General features: G+C 44.2%; 1 protein-coding gene across 2 annotated transcripts; it reads left to right on the top strand.

Moving 5' to 3' along the window:
* Positions 1-7,742: 7,742 nt before the first annotated feature.
* On the top strand, positions 7,743-21,337 carry IRG1 (immunoresponsive 1 homolog (mouse)). 2 transcript variants are annotated; one of them, XM_014965810.1, is made up of 5 exons: positions 7,743-7,861; positions 15,379-15,540; positions 16,600-16,689; positions 18,716-18,921; positions 19,771-21,337. In XM_014965810.1, exons 2-5 carry the CDS (start codon positions 15,463-15,465, stop codon positions 20,723-20,725), a joined length of 1,329 nt encoding a protein of 442 aa, XP_014821296.1. In that variant the 5' UTR covers positions 7,743-7,861; positions 15,379-15,462; the 3' UTR covers positions 20,726-21,337. The 2 variants fall into 2 exon arrangements, with proteins under 2 accessions (XP_014821296.1, XP_014821295.1); XM_014965809.1 differs by lacking the exon at positions 7,743-7,861 and adding an exon at positions 13,810-13,912.
* Positions 21,338-23,280: the final 1,943 nt, after the last annotated feature.

Genomic DNA, 23,280 nt, shown 5'->3' with positions numbered 1-23,280 from the left:
ACTGGAAAAAGGGAGATTACTTGCGCATCATCCTGCTTTGGACCCATAAAGTAGATGTGCTGCATCTGGCAACGGGGCAACAGGCAGCATCAGCACAGATCAGCATTAACTGAGTGAAATTAAATTAAATGAACACGTGCACAGAAGCCTGGAGTAACTGCAGACCCCTATAAAATTTTTTTTTTAGTATTTTTCTCTTTCCTACTCCATGTGTCGGTTATTACTGCCCTTCCTATTGAATTATCCTTATGGTAAAAATACACCTCTCGTCAGTCATGCAATCACAACCATGTATCACACTGCTGAATCAGGATCACGATGGCTTTAAAAATGTGTGACTGATAACAAAACTTCAGACCAAAAAAAAATCGTGAAGCCCAGCAGGGAGAAATAAGGGAGAGTCCCGTCTAACGTAGAGGAACAAATTATTTTATGATGTGTCTACAAACTTCAACATTCTCGCACACAAACAGAAAGAAGATGCTAATGATGAAGGGCAGAATGAGGAACAAGTTAAAAAATAAACGATGGTACGTGTCACAAGAGGTTGTCAGTACAGCCTTCTGCCTAGCTAGTTCACAGAGGCAGGGAGGTCTTTTGAAGTTTCCTCTCCTCCTTTAATCAGTCCCATTAGAACAAGTAGATCCCAGCTTCAAAGGTAGCAGGGCTTGTCAAAGAAGAAAGCTGCCCGCTCCTCAAACTGTGGATGGCAGCTCTGTGTCCCACAGTGGTGGTTCCCACGTGAGGCTGCACAGCATCAGCAGGGTGGGCGTGATTACACAGCAAGTTCTGGGCTCAGATTTCTTTGAAGGGCTTACACGCTCTCCCTAAGTTGTTATTGATCCTTTCCATTAGACAGGACTTCCAAAGACTTGAAAAGACATTCCATAAAGCATACCTCTTAGCTTGATCCCTCGCTTGTAAAGTCTAGATGAGTTCACAGACTTGCTACATTTGAACTGTTTTGTCTAGTTCTTTAGATACCAAAGTTTTATTAAAGTAGTTGGCACATTTTTCTTAATAAATGCCTGTAAAAACTTTTTTTTTTGTTCTATTCTTCCTACAAAGCTTTTGCCAGACCTTCCCTACAGTAAAGGGAGCAGAGAGTTTTGTATGGGAAAGCTGAAGTGTTTAGTTTGTCCACAAAACACTTCACTAGAGAACATCATTGATAATGGCATATATTGACTACGGGGAAACAGAAGATTAAGTGCATTTCAGTATTTTCCAAATCTAATTCATTGATTCTGCGAACTGTAATTTCTGGAGAAGTTTTCCAGAAAGAAGAAAAAAAAAATGTCCTGAATACAACACATCTCTCAGCTTCATTTTAGCTCCAATTTCACACTTCTGCAGTTTGAATGTGAATGTCACTTAGATTTCAGTAAAAATTTGCTGGTTTTTATACTTCTGATATAGTAATGAATATCTCAGTGTACACATTTCCCAGTTCATGACCCTACTTTCAGTATTCGCAACTGGATTTCTGTCATGCTTAAGCAAGTACTTGCAAGTGTTGCAATCCCATTTGTGGTCTGAACCATGAGCCTGGGAATCACCTCTGAAGTATGACTTATTCTCATGAGCTTATTTTTGTGGTATATTTAGGGACCAGCTGTACCAATCTAGGAAGTTTTCCAGAATACAAAGCAGATGACGAGAGGTATGTCTGATAATGTGTCCATGGACAGTGCGTTCACAGATGCTCCTCTGTTCTTCAACAAAACATCAGTCAAATTGCAGTATTTGAATCTGACCCTTTTCATGTTGAAGTCATTTTTTCAAGCGGTGTTGAGTTCAGTTCGAGCTAATTCAGGCAGGATGGGTGAACTCGATAAATCATGAAGTCACAAAAAGTGAGGGATGGAAGGAATCTCAAGAGATCGTCCTCCAATTCACCTCTCCACTGAGGTAGGATAAGAGAACTTGGGTAATCCTGGCAGACATCAGCGTAATACACTGGTAATGATTCCAGCAAAGGAGATGCCACAATATTCCAATATAAGGCATTTTAATGTTTCAGAACCTGGTACCCTTCCTGTTATAAAGGGTGGGGTTTTTCCCTAAAAAAAAGAATCTTTGACAAATATTTAGCAGATTTATTTTTGTCTTCTTTCTCAGTGGATACAAGTTGTTCAACATCATCTTCTTCCTAAAATACACAGATTGTATTTCTGTATCATGTACCCATATACGGCCCACTTTGCGTTAAAGCTAAGCCATTCTGAAGGTTAGGTGCTGCCAAAATGAACCACCCTACTTTTTTTCCCCATTCAGCCAGCCTTTGTGTGATTGCAATGAACCAGTTCAGAGTGGAGAAGCTTTCAGTTCGTTGACAACATTAGTGTTCTGCTGATCTAGTTCATTGAATCAAGCCCTGGGGTGGGCATCAGCCAACTGCCAGTGATTGGACTGGCTTAGCTGTGATGTGAAATGGCACGACTTCTCTTTTCTAAGCCAAATAAACCTCCTTACACCTCTTTCACAGGCTGTGCTTTCTTAGCCTGTTATCATTCTTATACTCCTCTGAACCCTTTCCAGTTTTTCTGTGTCCTTTTCATACATGGTGCATTTAACACATTCCTGTATCCAAAGAATATTAAAATGTATGATTTGGTTATGAGTGAACAAGCCATCAGAAAGGTTGAGAAGATTTGTTGTTCCCCATACGGATTTCTGCCTGCTTTTTCCATGTCTAATTTGTGTGTGCCATTACCATGACTTTGCCTACCTGTGTAATAACTGTGCTCACAAGATGGATGGAGAAACACAAGTGAGTCACCCTGTGCCATGATTTTTCAATTTAAGGAAGGCCATTCCGATCTGCACCCTTCCTTATGTGGTCACTGCTCATGTGGCCATCTCATCATGTTTCATTTTAACTTAAGGCATCATCCAAATTTCAGCAAAACCTCAGACAAGAGTTTCTATAGGAGGAGAAGATAATTTCCCTTAAGTTTCCTACAGTTTTGTTCTCTGTATACACTGACCTACATTGAGAGTAGGCACAGGATAGATTCTCAGTCAGTCTTTCATGTAATCTGAACTCTTTTGGGATTGATGGCTTCATGCAAGTTTAATTTTGTGACTATCTATAGGAATAAGATGTTAAGATTTGCTGTATTCTGTCTTTTAGATACATATAAATCATATTTCTCAGGATGGATTCACTCCTGATTCATATTCATATTGTTCTCTCAACACGTGATCTACAGTTTTAAAGGGTTTGTTTCTTTCTTTTAAAGCCAACACCCCCTGAAGTCATGTAGTCAACTGAGAATTTAAGTTTTTACTATAATAGTTTCTCACTCTTATCACTAAAAATGTGGAAAATGTGAAGCCTAAGGATACAGAAAGAGCAAAGTTAAAGCAATAAAGGTGCCAAATATATATGGTCTTTTAAATGCCATTGCTTATTAACAATTGCGAGGCTGGAGCCTGTGCTAGGGTGTCTGCTGTGGGCGAGACCCACACTGTAGAGAAGGATGCACCAATAATGACTCCATCGCTGACTGCCTGGCTGAACTTGTAACCCACCACGGACTGCCATAACCTATGAGTTGCTCTACCCTGTGTAACCTAGTCCTGTCTGAGATGATGGCTTGTTCAGAAACATTCAAAAACTCTTGATCTGAAGGTAAGGATTGCCAGGCTTCCCTGTCCTTCCTGTGAACGGTCTCGTGACGGTCTCAGAGTATGGAACAGCAGGAGTCTATGGGCAGGCTGTGGATACACTGCCCTTCAGGCTCAGAGGTGATGTGGATGATGGGGACTTTCAGGTCAGGTTTCTCCACTACAGGCATCCTTGATGTGATGACACAGAGGAAAGAACCCCATTCACCTTTATATGCTGCCCACCCTTTTGTGAGAACCTAGTGAGATTTTGAAGCCCATCTTTCCATATTCTCACAAGGATTTCTTGGAGACTGACCATACTTTGATCACAGCTAAGAAGCAGATTCTCCAATTCAACTTCCTCCCTTGATCTTGCACTTTTTTTCTTGAATATCCCTGAAGCTCCAGGTCCTCTGTCAGAAGCACCCACGCTAATGGAGATTATGCAGGCCAACGACTTGTGGGACAGGAAAGAGAAGAGGGCTCATCGCTTTCCAAGTGCCACGTCTAGCACTGACTGCCAGCCCCATCATGATCTCATTCCAGCACATGCAGTCTCACCACAGGTCGCTGTTTTCCAGCATCAGCGTGGCTTCCACTCCTAGGGCATAAACTGGAGAGGACTTTTTCTATAACGTTACAGCAAGTTGGCATCCTGCACTCATTCCAGATGACACGTGCTCCCAGCTGACTTATGAGAATAGGGTAGGAAGGGAGAAAGGGATGGTGGATAATTTCTCCAGGTAAAGAAGTGATATAATACCAGGCAATAAATAGCACAACGTGCTGAGGATGGCCACAGATCTACCAATATTTTTGCCTTGGAGTCAGTCAGTAAGCCCAGTCTACCTCCCACTCTATCTGGATGCAGCATCACACTAAATGATATTGCATTTCATATAATATATATGAATAGATACTTTCCTCCCGCCCTCAGCCATGGTTTCTTTCCCACCTTTTTCATGCACATATGGAGAGTATGCAGAAGTCTCACCACAAGCCCTTTGCCCCTCTCCCAGACTCTTGAACATTTCCCCTTTGCTGACCTACAGTCTCAGGGAGGGCTTCAGAGCACATGTCCTCCTGCGATACAGGAATGAAAGATGAGTTTTGATGCATGATGCAAAATTGTAAACTTTAGAGCAGCTGCCTTAACAGGTACTGGCTAGCAAAGATGTCTATACCTGCAGGAAAAGACTATGAGTATGGTCAATGTGTGAGAGCAGTCTGATCTTAGGAAGGAATGATGTGCTTGGGATTTATGGTTTGCTTTGGGTTTTTTCTTCTCAGCCACATCTCGAGAGCAATCCTCAAAGTGGTCAATTCCCATGTTGCATCAACCCCCAGATAGCACAAGGATCATCTGCCTAGCTCCTTACATGCATGGCCAAGAAAACAGAGGGAAGTTGCTGCTGCCACCATTCTTGAGCAGCTCCTGCTGCAGATGTGCCAGACAGCCGGACACAGCCCTCATAGGAATTTTGAGTTGCTCTCTGCTGGCCAGAGGACCAGGAAGAGGAGAGCCAAATGCTGCCAGCAAGGAAAGCGACGGCAGATGAAAAGCCATATAACCTTGGCTCATGGAGACATGCAGGGCAGCCAGCATGGCCTGTGTTGGTGTCTGCCTGTGGCCAGCACCAACAGAGTGACTGCAAGCCATGTGTGGACTATGGTGGAGGGTTTGGACCTTACTGTGGAGCCAAACTTGGTACTGACTTGGTCCTGCACCTTACTCAGGTGCAGAGGCTCTCTGGGCCAACTGGTTACTCCTCTATCAAAAGAGTTCTGTTTACACTTACATTGTGCCCCAGTGTACCAGAAAATGCTGAAAAATTGGAGCAGTTGCCCCTTATTTCATGGAGGTTAGTTAAGCAGAGGAGTCTCAGCCTGCTGCTGCTGAGGGAGATGTGAGAAGTTAACATGAGCTCTCCCATTACAAACACCAGTTTCTCAGCAGAAGGAAAATTCATTGTTGCTGTAAAGCACATTCTTGGGAGCTGAGAAAAGGTGGCTGGGGAGGAATCAGAGGAGCTTAGAAAGTGGGAAGGTCTTGGGGTCTCTTTCTCCCTCTTCTTTTCTTTTCTTCCCCATCTTTCCTTTCACTGCCCTACAAAAATGGGCTCTTCCAGCATCCTTAAGCAACAGGGCATGTTTTATTCCCATACAGCCACATATCTTCTCCTTCTTCTCTTCCTACCCTCTCCAAGGAACCATCCACCTTCCCTAATTGATTTCGACTGGATAGGTTTCTCAAATTTGCAGGGAGTGGGAGAGCGTGGGGAAATATGCCTGGGCCTCGTTAGCACAGGAGGAAAAGGGGCAACGCAGGACTGGGCTGGGCTTGGAAGGTGGTGGAGAGTCCTGTTGTCAAGGTAGTAGGGCAAGACAGCAGGAAGCTGTGGGGAAAAACAACTTCTCGGCATCAGCCACCCTGTTCCTCATTAGGAGCCCGCCCTGTGGCAGCAGCAGTTGCAGAAGAACACAGAAGCACAAAACGGTCATAGTGCTGGCATTGTGCCATGCAGAGCAATTACCAAAGTCAGTAGGAGAAGCTGTGTAAGTTGGTGGCACCACTAACATCGTGCATTCTCACTGAACATGACCTTTAGTAATTTGTGTAACTCAGACAGCATATTCCTTTCCTTACAGATAACTCTAACATCGTGCATTCTCACTGAACATGACCCTTAGTAATTTGTGTAACTCAGATAACATATTCTTTTCCTTACAGATAACTGTCACGGGCGATAGGACAAGGGGAAATGGCCTCAAGTTGTGCCAGGGGAGGTTTAGATTGGATAACAGGAAACATTTCTTCGCGGAAAGGGTTATCCAGCGTTGGAATGGGCTGCCCAGGGAAGTGGTTGAGGCACCATCCCTGGAGGTGTTCAAAAGACGGGTAGACATGATCTGCAGGAATATGGTTTGGTGATTTTTTATTGCTTATTTCTTACTTATTTTGTTGTCAGAGTTAAGTTGATGGTTGGACTAGATGCTCTTGAAGGTCCCTTCCAACCTAGACGGTTCTATGATTCTAACTATTGCTCCTGCAACATCCAGAAGCCACATAAGGAGGCTTCAACCATTGCATGAGGGAGAAAAGGTAAATAAAATACTGTCCACTACATCTGACAGTAGGTACCATTTTTATGTGAATAGTTTTAAATACCATTGATGCTGACGAGTCAACACGGGTGATCAAAGGTTGCAGAATCATTGCTCTCATTTTGTGAGAGTAGTTATTTTCCTTGATTTTTAATGCTTCCTGCATCTGTCTTAATCTACTATGCTGAAGATGAGTAATGTGAGGGAAAAAATAGTGTCATTATAGATTCTAAAAACCAAAATTCTTCAAATGCTACTTATGTAAAAAAGGACCGATTTAAATCAAATCATTAGCTTCTGCTTAAATGTTCAATTAGAAAAGTGTAATAATACAAATGTTTTATGTATTCACAGCTCTTGTCTTCAAATTTAACCTTTCTTCCACTTTGGCTGTTATTTCTCCCTTTTATAAATGTTGGAGTAATTACACCCATTTTCTCTTTAGAAGTGAATATACAATCACAGCTAGAAATTGCCCAGTATGTTTTACAGTCTGAAACCTGTAATACTCAATCTCATGACTAATAACTACCATGGTATGTTTTATAATTACACCATAAATCAGACTGCCACATTTAAAGCGTAACTTTAGGCTCTTTTGCAATATTTCTTGGCGCTTTTGAAATATGCAGGGATGGAAAATGCATGATCTAGCTACATACAACCATAGATGAGGAAAAAGAGTCTTTCTCCAGTTACTGGAGTGCCCCAAAAGAGATGCTAGAGCGTAGCAACTGTAGCTCATGGGATACCCAAGCTGCCTCTGGCACCCTACTGGAGTGCCCCAAAAGAGATGCTAGAGCATAGCAACATGCCTGTAGCTCATGGCATACCCAAGCTGCCTCTGGCACCTCAGTGAGAGCATGTTGTCTGAGCAGATGTTGCAGTCCAGCAATTAAGAGGGGGAAAAAAATCAACCCATGGCACAATCTTGCAGCATGAGCAATCCATTAGCAACAAGTACTCTGTGGCTTTTGCAATATGGTTTCTTGTTTAAATCTTTGCAGGGAGGTTATGTTTGGGAAGGACTAAGCTGAGAGGAGGAGAGTGAGCATCTGCGGTGAAAGCTGGAGGAAAAGCTCTGCCAACTCACACAGCGTCTCCCGGTACCTCTCTCAAGTGCTTCTGAAGCTCCTGACAGGTAAATGATGGACTCCCACAAAATTGGGTGAATTTTTCACCCAAAGCTTGTTTCTGTTTGAAGGAGAATATTTTATTATTCATTCTGGTTTTACTGCATATGGTTTAGGTGTTATTTTAGCCCTTCCAGTGGAGGCAAAAGTTTGTATTGTTTTTTTTTTGTAATTTTGCCTTCCAGTGGAGGCAAAAGTTTGTATTGTTGTCTGGGATAATTTCCTAGGGGGACAAAATCCCCAATTAATAGCTTAGATGCAGAGAGGCTTTTTAATCCCTTAATAAACGTTGAAGCTTTTGGTATACTAGACCTTGATATCTGCATCTCCCTGCTGGACTGCCGCCAGGGGCTTGCTGGGCCCCGTTACAGCCTGACATCTGGGCTCGCTCTGAAATGATCAGGAGAGCCTCTTCCCTGTAGGATGCAGCAGCCCAGCACAGTGACTAATGCCTTGTTTGCACCACCCGAGTTCTGCTGGTAATTTAATTAAAATTGGCACATCCCTCACACGAGCTCACACTAATTTGGTTTCTGCTAATCAAACTCTGAATTTATGCTAGTTAAGTTTTATCATCTCCCCAAATGGCACACGTCCTGTAATGACATCTGGCCGCATTTCGGCTGCTTAATACAGGCATCAAGACTGCTCTCTGATTAAGAGAGCAATGTGTGCTACAGGCTGCCCCAGGCTCCCAAAACCATCAACAAGGAGAAGTTATGGCAAAGCCTATGCATGTACAGAAAACCTATGTGATCTCCTATGCCCACTGCTATTATTCATACTGGAGCTCATGCCATATAGGAACCCTGGAGCCACTTGCTACTGATCCAAGTAAACTTGTTTCTTTAGAAAATAGGATGGGAAGCTACAGAGGAATGAAGAAAAGCTTTGGGAACAGGGAGGCGTGGTGGTACCCCAGGGTGAAGAAGCCGGGGACCAGGGCTGGCTGTGTCACCTTCTTCTACACCTCCTCCCTGTGAACCCAAGGCATACGAGTAAGGTGTATCCCCTTGCACTGTCAGCATCCAAATGCTGGCATAAGTATTACAGATAAAGGTTATAGTATCATAGAATCATAGAATGGTTTGGGTTGGAAGGGACCTTAAAGATCATCTAGTTCCAACCCCCCTGCCATGGGCAGGGACATCTCCCACTAGAGCAGGTTGCTCAAAGACTTATCCATCCTGGCCTTGAACACTTCCAGGGATGGGGTTTATATCCTGGCCTTGAATGCTTCCAGGGATGGAGTTCACACTTGGTGAACAGGAATTTCATGGAAATGTGGTGTCTTCTCCTGTTCATGCCCCTGGAGGGGCATGAAGTCCAGGCCCCTTCATGCTACTTGAAATGTGGTGTCTTCTCCTGTTCATGCCCCCCTGGAGGGGCATGAAGTCCAGGCACCTTCATGCTACTCCATAAATGATGTTGAAGGGACTTACCTAATCATTCAGCTACACACTCTCTGGCTTCAAACATGTTTTTGCTACTAGTGGAGCATCTTGAGCCCTGTTCACAGTATGTCTATACTACAATGATCAATCTGTCTTGAACAAGAACCTGCGTGATTACCCCAGTCATGGCTGGTACCTCTGTCTTACAGCTCATGTAAGCAAACCAGCATCTACATTAGAAGTTTAAAATCAACTGTGAGGACTGGCATTTGGGAATAGCACCACTTATTTATGAAGGCCAGAAGGACAGTGCAATGTAGACCTGGTGCATTGACTCGTAGCAACCTTTACCAGAATATGGCCTGGCACTTTCAAGATTTGCTGTGGGGAGTTTGAAGAAAGGAAGCATGCGTGTTGTAACTTCTCGGAGATTGCACTGCCATTATCACCAGTTGTGCAAGTCAATAAATAAGAGAACTAATATAGGCTAGAAATTTCCAGAATTATACGTTTCATGGTGCGGTTGCTTTTGCTGTGTGTTATTGCTGGCTGGATCAGTAATTGTTATTGGGGTGAACATGGGAAGGTAGGCCCAGGGAAAAAGAGGCAGGGGGGACTGTAATGGTAGTGATGCAGAATTACAGGCTCCTGGGCTGTAGGGCTGTTAACAGGATTTGGATCAAGCCACCTATTCCAGACCATTCGCTAAGATTCTTACCCCTTACTGCACTTAAAATATCTCAGTAGAGGGAAAAGGAGCAGGTCCTGCACTTGTAAGGTGTTTCCAGACCCTCAGCAATAGCAGAGGCTTTATAAACAGAGCACACTGGCACCTGCCTCCCATTTCCCCACACAGCCCATGAACAAAGTTACATCTTAAAAGCTGGCTCAGAGAAAAGGAAGCCTGGCCTTTGCAGTTTGTCATATTTTTTTTTAATATATTTCTTTGGAAAAAAAGGAGCATAACAGTAAGGCCAAAACTGCTTTCAGTTGCAAACATTCAGCTTGCAGGTGTGGGCAGAGTTTAGCCTAAAATAATTGGAAGCAAAAGAAAGAAGAAAGGCAGCTTAAAAATGTGATGTCAGCAGGAGAAAATAGACTCTGTGGGGCACTGGTTTTCTAAAGCCTTGTTCTTTAATCAACACAGCTCATTACTGTAACTATGCATGATGTTGCAAATGGCATTTGGATGAACGCGTTTTGTCTTTCCATTGTGCTCACTAGTTACCAAATTGTCTGCCCAAATTGCTGAACCATGCATATTGTGTCAAAGAAGAGGAAAGCAGCAGCCTCCCTTTGTCGGGGTGGACAGCCTGTGCCAAGCTCTGACACTGATTTTCAACTTCCTCCTGTTTAGAGCCCCACGAATTCTCCTGCGGACGTACAGGACTTTGTATAGATGCCTCTTCCCCCTGCAGGGATAATCATATTGCTTTCTTTCCTCCCACACTCCGCAGCGTACACCTGACTCTGAGGTCTGCAGACCACATCTTGGAAATTCCTCTCCCAAGCGATTTAATTTTGGACATTTACAGTTTCACTTCATTCTTTTTTTTTTTCTTTTTTTTTTTTTTAAAAAGTTACTTTCGGTTCAGTCCTTAAGTTGTGCTGATGTTACTATTGCAATGCAGGGGACAACCCATCCTGCAACTGAGGTTGGAGAAGGAAGTGACGGTGTGCCTGAGATCAGCCAGCACCGTGTGACCACACACGATATTGCACGGCGCATCACAAGTTCTGGCTCCCAGCTCAATTCACTTTGGTGCCTCAACAGGGGATTAAAGGCGGCTGGACCCTCCACGCTTCTTTCCTGTAACAGGTGTCTCAAGGTGTTTCTGGGGGGGAACTAAGACATTTTAAGCTGTCAGTGGTTGTATAGGCTTTGTTTTGAGGCACAATGCAGGCTGAGAATGCAGTCGTATGGGCTGACACTGCACCATGCCTTCTAGAGATAAAAAGGGTTATGGGCCATTTTTGCCCCATTCTGATTGTGTAATTTCCAGCATAATGCCATATGTATTATAGCATTCATTAGAGAAATAAATTAGATTAATCAGGAGTTGTGCTGCTGCAAACTTTGGTCATACTTTTCGGCTGTTTTCACTGTTCTGTCCATTGGAGTTGTCAGGGGAAGTGAAAAGGGTCCCACGTTGCTGCTTCGGTTAGGAAAATTCCCCTTAACTGACTGTTGTGTTTCCTTTGTGTCATGCAGTAGCAAATTTCCCTTCAGTCTCACTGGAGGAAGAGGAAAATGAGAAGCAGGCTGGGATTATAAATGATATCCCAAAGGTAAAGGAAAAAGATGACTGAAATGGGACTGACTTCAGGGTTTGAATATCTTTTATTTAATGTGTAATTTTGTGGTGGTCAAACACTGTCACAGGTTGCCCTGAGAGGCTGTGGAGTTTCCAAACTTGGAGATATTAAAAACCCAACTGTACACACTCCTGGGCAACCTCATCCAGGTGGCTCTGCTTGAGCAGGGGGTTGGACCATATGATCTCTGGAGGTCCCTTCCAACCTCAGCCACTCTGTGATGTAGATATTTTCTTCGATTTTTCTGGATGGGAGAATGAGCTAAAAGAACAAAAGGAAAGTTAACAAAATCCTTCCCCTTTTCAGTCTAATAGCATTAACTTCTGTTAACCTTTCTAACTGTTGCCCACCTTGTGAACGTGAGCAATCCCCTTAGTTGGGCTGGATTGTATCAGCACCAGAGGTAATTCTTCAGCCCATCCAGGCTACCTCTGAAGTTTTCCTTAGTGTGGAAATGAGGGGGCAAGGAAGAAGGACTGATGTCTGCCTCCCCACGGGGTCAGGATTTGGCCAAAGTGCACACCTCACCCTGGAACTAGGAAATGCTGCTGGGATGTTTAATGTAGATGCAGGTTATGCATGCATGAGGGAGGAAGCTGTGGTCTACTCATAGAGAAATGTCTGTGGGAGGAGGTTTAGTAGCCATGCTGAGCAGCTGCTCGTGTTGAAGAGAAAGACAGGACAAGGTTTTAAATGAAGCCTGCACATAAGGCAGGTTAGCCCATACCAAAATACGTGTGTGTTTGCAGGGCTGGGTTTTCGAAGCGCTTGGCCTCAGGCTCTTTGGCTACATCTGTGGACAGACACAGCACTGCTTCTATCATTTAAGGCACTCTGGTACCCAGGGCAATTTTCAGCAACAAGTTAGGCATCTGAAGATGATGTCCCTAAGAAGAGGTGTCTCAAAGCACAGGCGAAATAGGTGAATGCCTGGTTAGAGCTTCCTGGGGAACAGCTGATCTCCTCCTATCTCTTTATACCTGCCTGTGCCCTCCCAAAATTTCACAGAATACTGCTAACCCTACTTCTCTCTCCCTCTGCTTGTGCTGCTAGATTTAACTTTGCATTTCTGAGGCAATGAAACTCAGTTTTGCCTGACAGCTGAGAAGTTCTGAGCTGGCTCTGCAGACAGGCTGGACCAGCTCAGAACGGGGTCTTCTCAGCATCATCACTGGTGAGAGGAAGAGGATTATGTGTCCAGGGACAGGAGCAGAGGAGAGTACACAGTGTGAAAGAGGACCTTTCAGTAGAGTTAGAACCATTCAAATCAGTGTTTAACTTCACCTATAGACCCATGCTGATCTCTACCTGGAAGCACCTCGGAGTTGGATAAAACTTTACGAAACTAGGCTCAGTAAAAGGCTGCGTTTCTTAAAGTTTTAAGAGTGACAGTACAAGATTGCAATTATGAAAAGACTTGGTATTTTGTTCCCTAATCCAGGAGGTTCCCAAACTTCATACATATGCTACTTTTTCACTTCACAATTATCCAGTGGCCTCTACTCATGCTCCTCTGGGGTCTGCTTCCTTCCTGATGGGATGGGCAGGGATTCCTCACTCACTGTCTTGTGGTAGCTTGGGTTTCCCACAGAAGAAGAACCCCTAAGCTGGTGATGGGAGAATTGCCTCCTTCCTCAAAGGAGACACCCCTGCTCGAGATGCAGGAGACCTGCTAGGAGAAATTATGGCCTCACATAGCGATTCATGCTGTTAAAATACTATTAAATACCAAGAGCTGCCTTAATCCAATTTATGGCCTAAAATTCCTATGGCACACATTTCCCATGTCTGAATTGTATGTAGTATAGAGGAGACATATAGTGAAAACTAAAAACCAAAACAAACCAACAACAGATTGTTTAAATTAAAACAGGCTTTGCCATCCTGTGGTCTATTATTGGGATGATTGCTCTTCCAACCAGTAGAGTTCTCCATGGACTACTGTGGTTCCCCAAGGTCAGCCTGACACACCTGATGACCTCTTCTCTCCATGCTACCAAACATAAGACACTCAAATTAATATATCAGCTTCTATCTAGTAATAAAATATCACATACATCAATTTACGCGATACGTGAATGTGACCGGCAAAGTCCCATCGGACAAGTCCCAGCAGTTTATAGTACAGTTAGTCAGAGGAAAGTTGAAAGTGAAGAAAAAGGAACAATTCCAGGCAGAGGAGGAAATGGGCAGGACAAGATGAGCAAGAAAAAAGGCCTAATATTTCTTCCCCCGCCCCAGACATACACATATAAATAGGGAGATAGTGATTTCCCCTGCTCGTTGGGTGATACTCTTTGGCTGCATCTCTTTGGGACCACGCACCATCCCTCCAAGATGTGGGCAAAGGTACTGTCTTGTTTCTTTGTGCTCTAAGATGCACTTTTCTGTTTAAGCTTCTGTGTCCTCACTCTATATGTTTCAGTAGGTATACCTCATACCATGGGCTATGTGGTTCACCTGCTTTAAATGACTTGTGTTCCTCAAAATAATCTTAATGCTTTAGTACAAATCTGAGCAAGAACTTGTCTGAAATAACAGGTACAATTCTGGTCACTGTAGCCAGAAAAGAGAAATTCAATGTGAACAACGCAATAAAAAGCTATTAGCACAGTAGGGGTGAGTCTGTATTATAAAGGAGAGAGCAGCACAGTTTGGTTTGTTTAACTTCACAACATGAAGACCAAGAGGAAATATCATCACTCTGTGTGGAGATGTGCAGGGGAATACAGGAATGGGAAGGAGGAGGGGAAATGAAAGGAGACAATTTCCAAAGAGACAGAAGAGCAATATGTAGTAATGCCAGTATATATATATCTATATAAAAAAGCAAGTGTGTGTATAGACTGGTTGTAAATAATATTTACCTCCACAGGGAGAAGTTTCTAATGGTCAGAGAGGGGAAGTTCTAGATTAGCTTCTAATAGAGATATTAACAGCAGCTAACAGCTCCAGCCAGGAAGCAGTCTAATTTGCATAATAGGTCAATGCTCAATAGGAAAGGAGAGAAAAAAAAGATTAGAAATATAATTCCCAGATCAGCAGGAGCCAGGAACAAGGAACCAGTGCTTTTCAAAGAGGTGAGATCGCATCTTGGAGAAAAGCTGGGAGTCCAGCTGAGTGTGAATTCAATGGGAGCTGGGAGCCAGCAGCGGCGGGTGCAGGGTAGTGTTGCCAACTCCTGTCTCCTGCTGAGCTCCAGGCTCAGCAAGACCTGGGATAGTAATTCTGCTACTCAGGGAGATTAAATCTGGTGTGGTAGTTGTTGCACTAGATTGAAATGCTGCTTTCCCACTGATTTGAATAGCAATAAGAAGGTGCTATGGAAAGCCAGATGGTTTTTGCTTCAACTTGTGTTATATATATATATATATATAATATATATGTATTTTTGCTTCAACTTGTGTTATATATATATAATATATATATGTGTAGACATAGATATAGATGTCTAGCAAAGTTACATCATCTGCGGTGCTTACCCTCAAGAACTCAAGTCAGGGAGAAAGCAGCAGAAATGCAGAACAGGCAAGGACACTGATGAATGTATAAATAAAATATAAATAACACTGTGGAGCTGCTGGGAATAAAAAGAGGAAGACTGCAAACCTTAGTTCTTGCTGATGCAATTCATGTAATCAGGGGCAGGGCAACAGGAATCGCCAGCATGTGAAGCAGTAACCCAAAACTGAAAGCAAAAAAAAAAAAAAAGGAAGAAAGGGAAAAAAAGCAAAAAGTTTTATTTAAATGAATAGAAATATTTACTTCTTTTTTCCTTCTTCTTCTTTTTCTTCTTCTTCTTTTCTTCTTCTCAGACAATTACGGGAAATTTTGCCAGTGTGATTCATGGCTTGAATGCAAACCACTTGACAGACCAAGTCATTCAGAGGAGCAAGCGAATGATTCTGGATACTCTCGGAGTGGGGCTTCTGGGTACCAGCACCGAGGTCTGCCACAAAGTGACACAGTATAGCAAGGTACTGGCATCCATCACATACCCTGTGGGTTAGCTTTAAGAAAAGCAAGGGAAAATTTGGGCTATAAGGGAAAACTTTGTCATGGTGAAATTCTTTTGGGGTTAGAAAGAGAGACAAAGTGTTCTTCCTAGCGGAAGGGAAACTTCATTGCTCCAGTTACTTTTAACTCTGGATGGGCAAAAGTCTGTGTAACAGACTGTATGCTTAGATCCCCCCAGCACAAACACAGTTAATTAAAAACCCTTTCCTTTCTTTATTAAAAACATCAACAAAGTAGACACCACTTATCATCAGACTTTCAAAAAATGAGGGACTGTTAAAGGGGTGGAGAGTTAGTAGTGGGTTATTTCCAGTCCATAAATCATAATTGTTGTCTGAGTTAACACTGGTCATGTTGCTCCTCTGGTCTTGCTCTCCTTGAGAGCTCTCCTCTAGTAGAGGACCACTTGACCCTGAGGAGAAGCATCCCCACCACGAGAGCACATAAATGAAGAGGAGTTTAGCCCACTGTTTTATCAGTCCGACCCGGGCTCCAGAGCTCTATGTGCCAATAAGTCTCTTCACCCTTTTATTTAATTCCATAAAGACCTCTTCACTGGCTGAAAGATCTGCACAGCAAAAGCAAAAGAGCAGAGCCCTTTAACTTCATGGGGATACCAGCATCAGGAGGCCATTTATGATTTACCCAGGACCTACTAAAATATAGAAAACAAGAAACTTTAACTGGAGGTTAACAACAACATGATGACAGTCCTGAGGGAATTGCCAATGGATGGTGAGAAGGGACATCAACAGCCAGAGGCTCTGTGAAGGTATTGAATGGCCAGCTGGATGGTGTTGGTCTGCCCTCTGAGGTCTGTTTGGAAGAAAAGGGCCCTGACATAAGGCAGCAGGAAACCGAGGTTCTTTTCATACTTTCTGAAAGAAAGATATTTTTCACATTAAAGGGAACAGTTGGGTCTTGAGAGGGTATGATCTGATCTCGGTTACATCAGAGGTGTGGCGCACGTTCATCCTTGAGTTCAGGACTTTGAATTAATTGATGTCAATTTGTTTCAGATCTACAGCTCAGATATATCCAGCACCATCTGGGGCCACTTGGATTTCCGACTGCCTCCTCTGTATGCAGCTTTTGTGAACGGAGTGGCTGTAAGTGGTGCTCTTTTATTTGCTCTTAAATCACACTAATTGGTGCCATTCTTGCTCTAGAGAGAACAGAATGCTCCTAAAATCTCAGTTTACTTTATTCTTCTGCCTGAAGCCTGCTACAAAACTTTCCTAGACTGTTCTTCTAATGTACTTCAGCATTCTTCCCGTGAGACCGAGCTCAGGGTGTAATATATATCTGATCCAACTCAACAGCATCCCTTACCTTTAATGTGGGACTTGGGGCTGTTTTCAAAGGTCAGAACTCTGCAGCGTGTTACAACCTTGCTACAGCCACGTTACAAAGAGGTACTCCAGCTCTCAATGATTTCACCAGGATCCAAATTTCATGCCAACTGCCAAATTATAGTTACAGAACAACAGAAATACAGACAGGTGCACATTTACGTACACAGAACCTGGACTAGTGGAAATTGTCCTGCCCGTGGCAGGAGGGTTGGAACTAGATGATCTTTAAGGTCCATTCCAACTCTAACCGTTCTATGATTCTACCATTCTATGATATAATGTCACAAGGCAATTTAATCTTCACTTACGCAGTTTGCAAAAAGCAATTATATATTTTGGACACATACTTCGTCATTAAAGCAATAACCGATTCCCCAGACATTTGTCTAAATTCAGATTGAGGCTGAAATCATTTGAAATTGAAAGATGTACAAGAGGTGGGGTAGACAAATTTGGCAATTATGCAAAACCAGAGAAGGTGACCAACCAAGGAAATGGCAATATTAAGCCTATCTAAATTAGAGTGACAACAAGATCAGAGGTCCAATTTGACACCTCATTTCCAATGTAGAGAAAATTACCTTGGAAATGAGATCTGGTACCTCTCAGCTCCTAGCAGCCAGTGTGACATTCAAATCTGGCTGTTAGCATGTATATGATCATTTCACTTTACAACTTGGTCACAGGTCAATTCTATGCGCTTATTGAAGACGTCAGGAACGCGGCTCACTGGGTATTTGGCACAACTGTCCTTATCCTGCACTGCAGGGCATCTTCCCAGCTGGCATCAAAGTCTTTCAAGGCAGGGACTGGGTTTTCTTCTGTCTGTTTGGAAATGCAATCCTCAGAAGTGCATATTTCCAGTATCACGGGACAGGACAAGACCTTAGCGCTGGGGAGCCTGACCACCTTCCCAGTTTGCTCTGAAGTAAGACATGGGTGACTAGGTGTGAAAGTTCAGCTACTGAGGAATTATTATTAAGTTATTAAAAATGCTGTCCCTGCTGCTCTCAAGTCCTTGGGGGTTCTCAAAACTTGGGGGGCGGGGGGGTTCCAACAAGCAGCCAGGGCTCTGGGCATGGGAAAGAGGAGGCAACGTCTCTGGATCCTCTCAAGGGCTAAGCAGCTCGTCCCAGTTTTAAGGCTGTAGCTTTGTCCTACAGCAACCCCAGGGAGTCTGGTTCCTCGTGTGACTGGTCTTGTTGCTGAAAACCCAGGCTAATGTCTGATCTACGTTTGCAGGCTCATGCCTGTTGCCTGTGGGTGGTCGCAGCAGAGAAGTTGTTCTGGTATAAGGTTGAATTAGCGTTATGGATTCAACTGCTACAGCTTTAATGGTGTGAGTCCTAGTGGTGGCAGCAGCAGTTGCAGCACTGGGGAAGTAACTTCATTATGTTTATGTATTGTTTGGGGGGAAGTGAATATTCACCATCCACATGGTGGACCTAGAACTGCTGCTTTAATCAAATACCAGCTTAATCAAAGCAGCAAAAGCCTATTGTAGGAAAGAAGAATCATTGTCATACTGGTTTTAGACTGGTGCAACTTGAATTAGACTTATACTCCGTTGAGGCAAGATTTCTGTTGCACTGCCACTTCTCACTGAGCTATGTTGGGAGTAACGGTGTTCAAACAAAAGGCTTTTGAAGTTGTGCTTTCTAAGGAAAATCTAGTTCTTCAGTCTTTTTGTTTTCACACCAGTTCCAGTAGTTTAACTTGACTGAGCCAATCTTGCCAAGTCGGAGTTTATTTCTGATGACAAGACTTCTCTTTGCACTAGGTGCACTCCATGGATTTTGACGACACGTGGCACCCAGCCACACACCCGTCGGGGGCTGTGCTCCCCGCCGTCATCGCGCTCGCCGAGGCCTTTCCTCAGGACAAAAAAATCTCAGGCCTCGATCTGCTCTTAGCTTTCAATGTGGGAATCGAAGTGCAAGGCCGGCTGCTGCGCTTCTCCAGCGAAGCCAGGAATATTCCAAAAAGGTACAGAGCAGTGCTTCAAGGTTTTGTGGGGTTTTTTTTCTTGGTGTTAATATACTTAATCAAATGCCAGTTAAAGTACAAATGGCACAGGTATTCATATTTTCCACGTAGTTTGTCTGGAAATTTAGGAAAAGTTCATCTTAAACAAAAATACACTTACGTAACTCCGTACAACTCAGCTAATAGATTTCTTTTTAAGAACATTGCTCCGCTTACAAGGAGGAGGTGATGATCTCCCCGTTGATTAAAACCAGCAGCAAAAAGGCAACGTTTCACGGCACAGGTCTCAGGCTCTATGAACACATACAATCAGTGCAATCAGTGGCTTGCTCTCAGCAGAATGGAGCCACCGGGGCTGGGCTCAGAAGATGGGGTGTACTCAGGGGGAAAGCCTTAAAGTGTGGGATGGACTAGACGTCTTCTTGGTATTTACTGTATGCCCCTTCCACCAGTTCTGCTAAACTGGTGCAGAATAACACAACTTGCCTCCCCCAATATCTATAATTTGCAAGCGACTATAAATTCTTTACAGATAATTTATAGATGACTATAAGCCGTGATGGTTTTGCCATTATCCTGTTCAGTGTGGCTTGAACTCTGAGCAGTCCTAACGTTTCAATTGCTTTCTGGGGAAGACCTATATATAAAACCTATTTTAGTGGTATTATTCCAGTTTAACTTGTTCTTGGGGAAAAGTGACAAGTTTTTCCGTGAGGACCTCATGTGAATTCTGAACGTGCGTTTCTTTATGGTCCAAGCTATCTTCCAGAGCGGTGAAAGGAAAGCCTATATCGTGTATATTCGGGTGACTTTTTGAAATATGATAGTGAAGAGATTTTGTTTTCTCAGGTTCCACCCCCCGACTGTGGTTGGCACGATGGGGAGTGCAGCAGCTTGTGCCAAACTTCTAGCTCTTGACCGGCCAAAATGTAAGAACGCCCTGGCTATTGCTGCCTCCTACGCAGGTGCCCCACTGGCTAACGCGGCAACCCAAACGAAGCCCCTCCACGTGGGCAACGCCGCCAAGCACGGACTGGAAGCGGCGTGCTTAGCATCCCAGGGCCTTCAAGGGAACAAACAGATCTTGGACATGGAGTCGGGGATGGGTGCCTTTTACACAGACTACAGCCCACAGACTCTGCCAACCTTGCAGTCCTACCCTTGGCTGTTGGACCAGCAAGACGTGGCCATCAAACGCTTTCCCGCCCACCTTGGAACGCACTGGGTGGCCGATGCGGCGTCTTCTGTTAGGAGGAAGCTTGTGGGGAGCAGCGACGGCTTGCTGCCCCTTGATAACATTGAGAAGGTCGTTCTCAAAGTCCCAGAGGTCAAATACGTGAACAGACCCAGCCCTGCCTGCGAGCACGAAGCCCGACACTCCTTCCAGTTTGTTGCGTGCTCTGCTCTGCTGGACGGCAGCATGTCAGTCCAGTCCTTCACCAGTGAGAAGGTTCACCGGCCGGCCTTACGGGAGCTCCTCCGCAGAACGCAGCTGGAGCACCCTCCAGATAACACCCCCAGCTTTGAGAGCCTTTACTGCGAAGTGAGCGTCGTGCTTCGGGACGGCAGCACCATCAGCGACCGCTGCGACACGTTCTACGGCCACTGGAGGAAGCCTCTGGAAAAGGAGGACTTGGAGAAAAAGTTTCAATCCAACGCCTCCAGCGTCCTGCCCCCAGAAGCCACAGAAGGCATCATAGAGACCGTGTACAACCTGGAAAAAGTAGAGGACTGTTCCGTATTAAGTATGTTTTTATCAGGACGGTGGGCCAGAGCGCTTTCGGAGAAGCTGCACCTCATTTGAACGTTCCCACCAGCACCCACATGCTGTTCCTAAGGCAAGCACCGAATTGAGGACAAACTCTCATTTAGTGACTCAAGCACTTTTAAATGGGGCTCCTGTAACGCAAGAGCCACGCTCAGTCCAATCTTGTGTTTTTTCAACTAAGTAAATAATTTAGCGACTGCGTGCACAGCTCAGCCGGGCTGAACAGCAGATCCTCTGCTGGCACCACTCGACTTCAATTATCTTTGTACCTCCAGAGGCAGAGCGCTGCCTGTGCGCGACGCAAAAATTTCCCTGCTCTTCTGCCAAAAATAACCACCCAAGTCTGTTCCGCTTCTGTTAAATAACTCCACCAAGGAAATCCAGATTCTGGAGGAGTATGAAAATGCTGTCACCGTGAGAAGGACAGAGGATTGAAACCTTTATCTGTTTGTTCCTGCAGATTTAGCTCCAAAGCCTCCTTGGAGAGGCCACCTGCTACGTCAGGGCTTTGACGGCAGTGCTAAAATAAAGGCGGCGTACAGACAGAGGAGCAGCACTTGAGCCACCAAGCTGGTGAGGGGCCTGGAGAACAAGTCCTATGAGGAGAGGCTGAGGGAACTGGGCATGTTTAGTTTGGAGAAGAGGAGGCTGAGGGGAGACCTCATTGCCCTCTACAACTACCTGAAAGGAGGTTGTAGAGAGGCAGGTGTTGGCCTCTTCTCCCAAAGGACGAACGACAAGACCAGAGGAAATGGTCTGAAGTTGCAGCAGGGGAGATTTAGATTAGATATTAGAAAGAACTACTTTACCGAGAGAGTGGTCAGGCACTGGAACAGCCTGCCCAGGGAGGTGGTGGAGTCACCATCCCTGGAGGTATTTAAGAAACGTATAGACATGGCTCTTCAGGCTCTTCAGGGCATGCTCTAGTGCCCAAGGTTATTGGTTTATGGTGAGGTGTTGAGTGTGGGGTTTAGTTGGTGGGTGCGGTGTTTTTGGTGGGCGTTTGTTGTGGTGTGTTTTGAATTTGTTTGGTGTGGTTTTTTGGGGGTTTTTTTGTTTTGGTTTGGTTTTTTTTTTTGTGGTTGGACTTGATGATCTCAGAGGTCCCTTCCAACCACTAAGATTCTGTATCATCAGCGGCGTGTCCAGCTTTGCTGTGAAGGTTGGTCTCACACTGACGAGGTAAATCCTTCCTGCTGACAGCAGCTGCAGAGCAAGGAGGGGGACAGCTCCACACTCCTCCTCACAAAAGCGCGGTTTCCCAGTTCCATCGTTCGGCTGCCCGGTGGTTACAGCTTTGTTCCTGCTGCATTCCCGCCCCAGTTAACAAGGTGCTCGCTCAACAACACATGATGGGCTCTAATTAGCGACGAGACAATTAGATTACTTCAGGCGCTGCAAAGCACGGGCCACGGGACGCTCCTTATGACTGACAGAGACCTGTGAGCATCAGAACGTTTCTTATGCCGAGACAATTAAGGGTCCATGGTGACAACCAACTTGCCTTCATAATGAATTCTGGGAATTTTCAGTTCCTTCAGGAGTACAAAGCCTTGCCCCATCCTGCTTCTAAGAGAGGCTGACGACCTTTGCTCGTGTTTATAAGAGTAAAGCACGTATTCTAACATATATAAAATATACCTTCCTGGGAGCATTAAAATATGTACATAAAAGAAATCACAAAATAAAGTTAATTCATTTTACTAACTGAACCTCAAATTATGTCATTTATTAGAGCAAAACTTGTGTATTTTCCAAATGCAATGTATTGATTTGTGCTTAAACTGACTTTATAAACCAAGAGCCAGAGGCTTCTCTAGGAGGGTCTGCAAAAATTTCAGAAGTCCGTTAGTTATACTCACTTAGAGACTTGCAAGGGAAGGAAGAAGAAACCCAAATAACCATATTCTTTTCTTTTTCCCTTCTGATTAGAAAGTAGAATTGAATTACTCCCCTATACTGAAGGGACACAAACCCATTCACAGCTATTCTGATCAACACCTATAAATATTTAAAGGGAGGGTGTCAAGAGGATGGGGTCAGTCTTTTTTCAGTGGTGCCCAGTGACAGGACAAGAGGTAACGGGTGCAAACTTGAACATGAGAAGTTCCATCTAAACTTGAGAAGGAACTTCTTCACTTTGAGGGTGGCAGAGCACTGGAACAGGCTGCCCAGAGAGGTGGTGGAGTCTCCGACTCTAAAGAGATTCAAAACCCACCTGGACACATTCCTGTGCAACCTTCTCTGGGTGGACCTGCTTTGGCAATGGGGTTGGACTAGATGATCTCCAGAGGTCCCTTCCAACCCCATATCATTCTGTGATTCCATCTTTAATTATAGCTGGGTAACACCAAATGGGAATTACTGGTAATCATTAGTGATGCGATAAAACCCCACTGGACAAGGAGGGATCCTACATTATCTTTATCAAGACCGAATGCACTCAGATTCATGAGGGGAAAAAAAAAAAAGGGAAAACCCACCACCCCCAACCTTCAACACATGCTTTCTATTTTAAAAGAGAAATAAATAGGATGAATTTAGCAATAACCATTTGATGTATTACAGATTTTTAAAAAAACAAACAACTG

This window comes from Calidris pugnax, unplaced genomic scaffold (assembly GCF_001431845.1).
Source record: "Calidris pugnax isolate Ruff unplaced genomic scaffold, ASM143184v1 scaffold20, whole genome shotgun sequence".
Lineage (NCBI taxonomy): Eukaryota > Metazoa > Chordata > Aves > Charadriiformes > Scolopacidae > Calidris > Calidris pugnax.
The sequence above is the reverse complement of the archived record's forward strand: the minus strand, read 5'-3'. Positions and strand labels throughout refer to the sequence as shown.

What these genes read in the sequence shown, in the direction of transcription:
- IRG1 (XM_014965809.1), top strand. An exon ending in AAGTGACACAGTATAGCAAG is followed by an intron (nt 15,541 to 16,599) that starts GTACTGGCATCC and finishes AATTTGTTTCAG; the next exon opens with ATCTACAGCTCAGATATATC. An exon ending in GCCAGGAATATTCCAAAAAG is followed by an intron (nt 18,922 to 19,770) that starts GTACAGAGCAGT and finishes TTGTTTTCTCAG; the next exon opens with GTTCCACCCCCCGACTGTGG.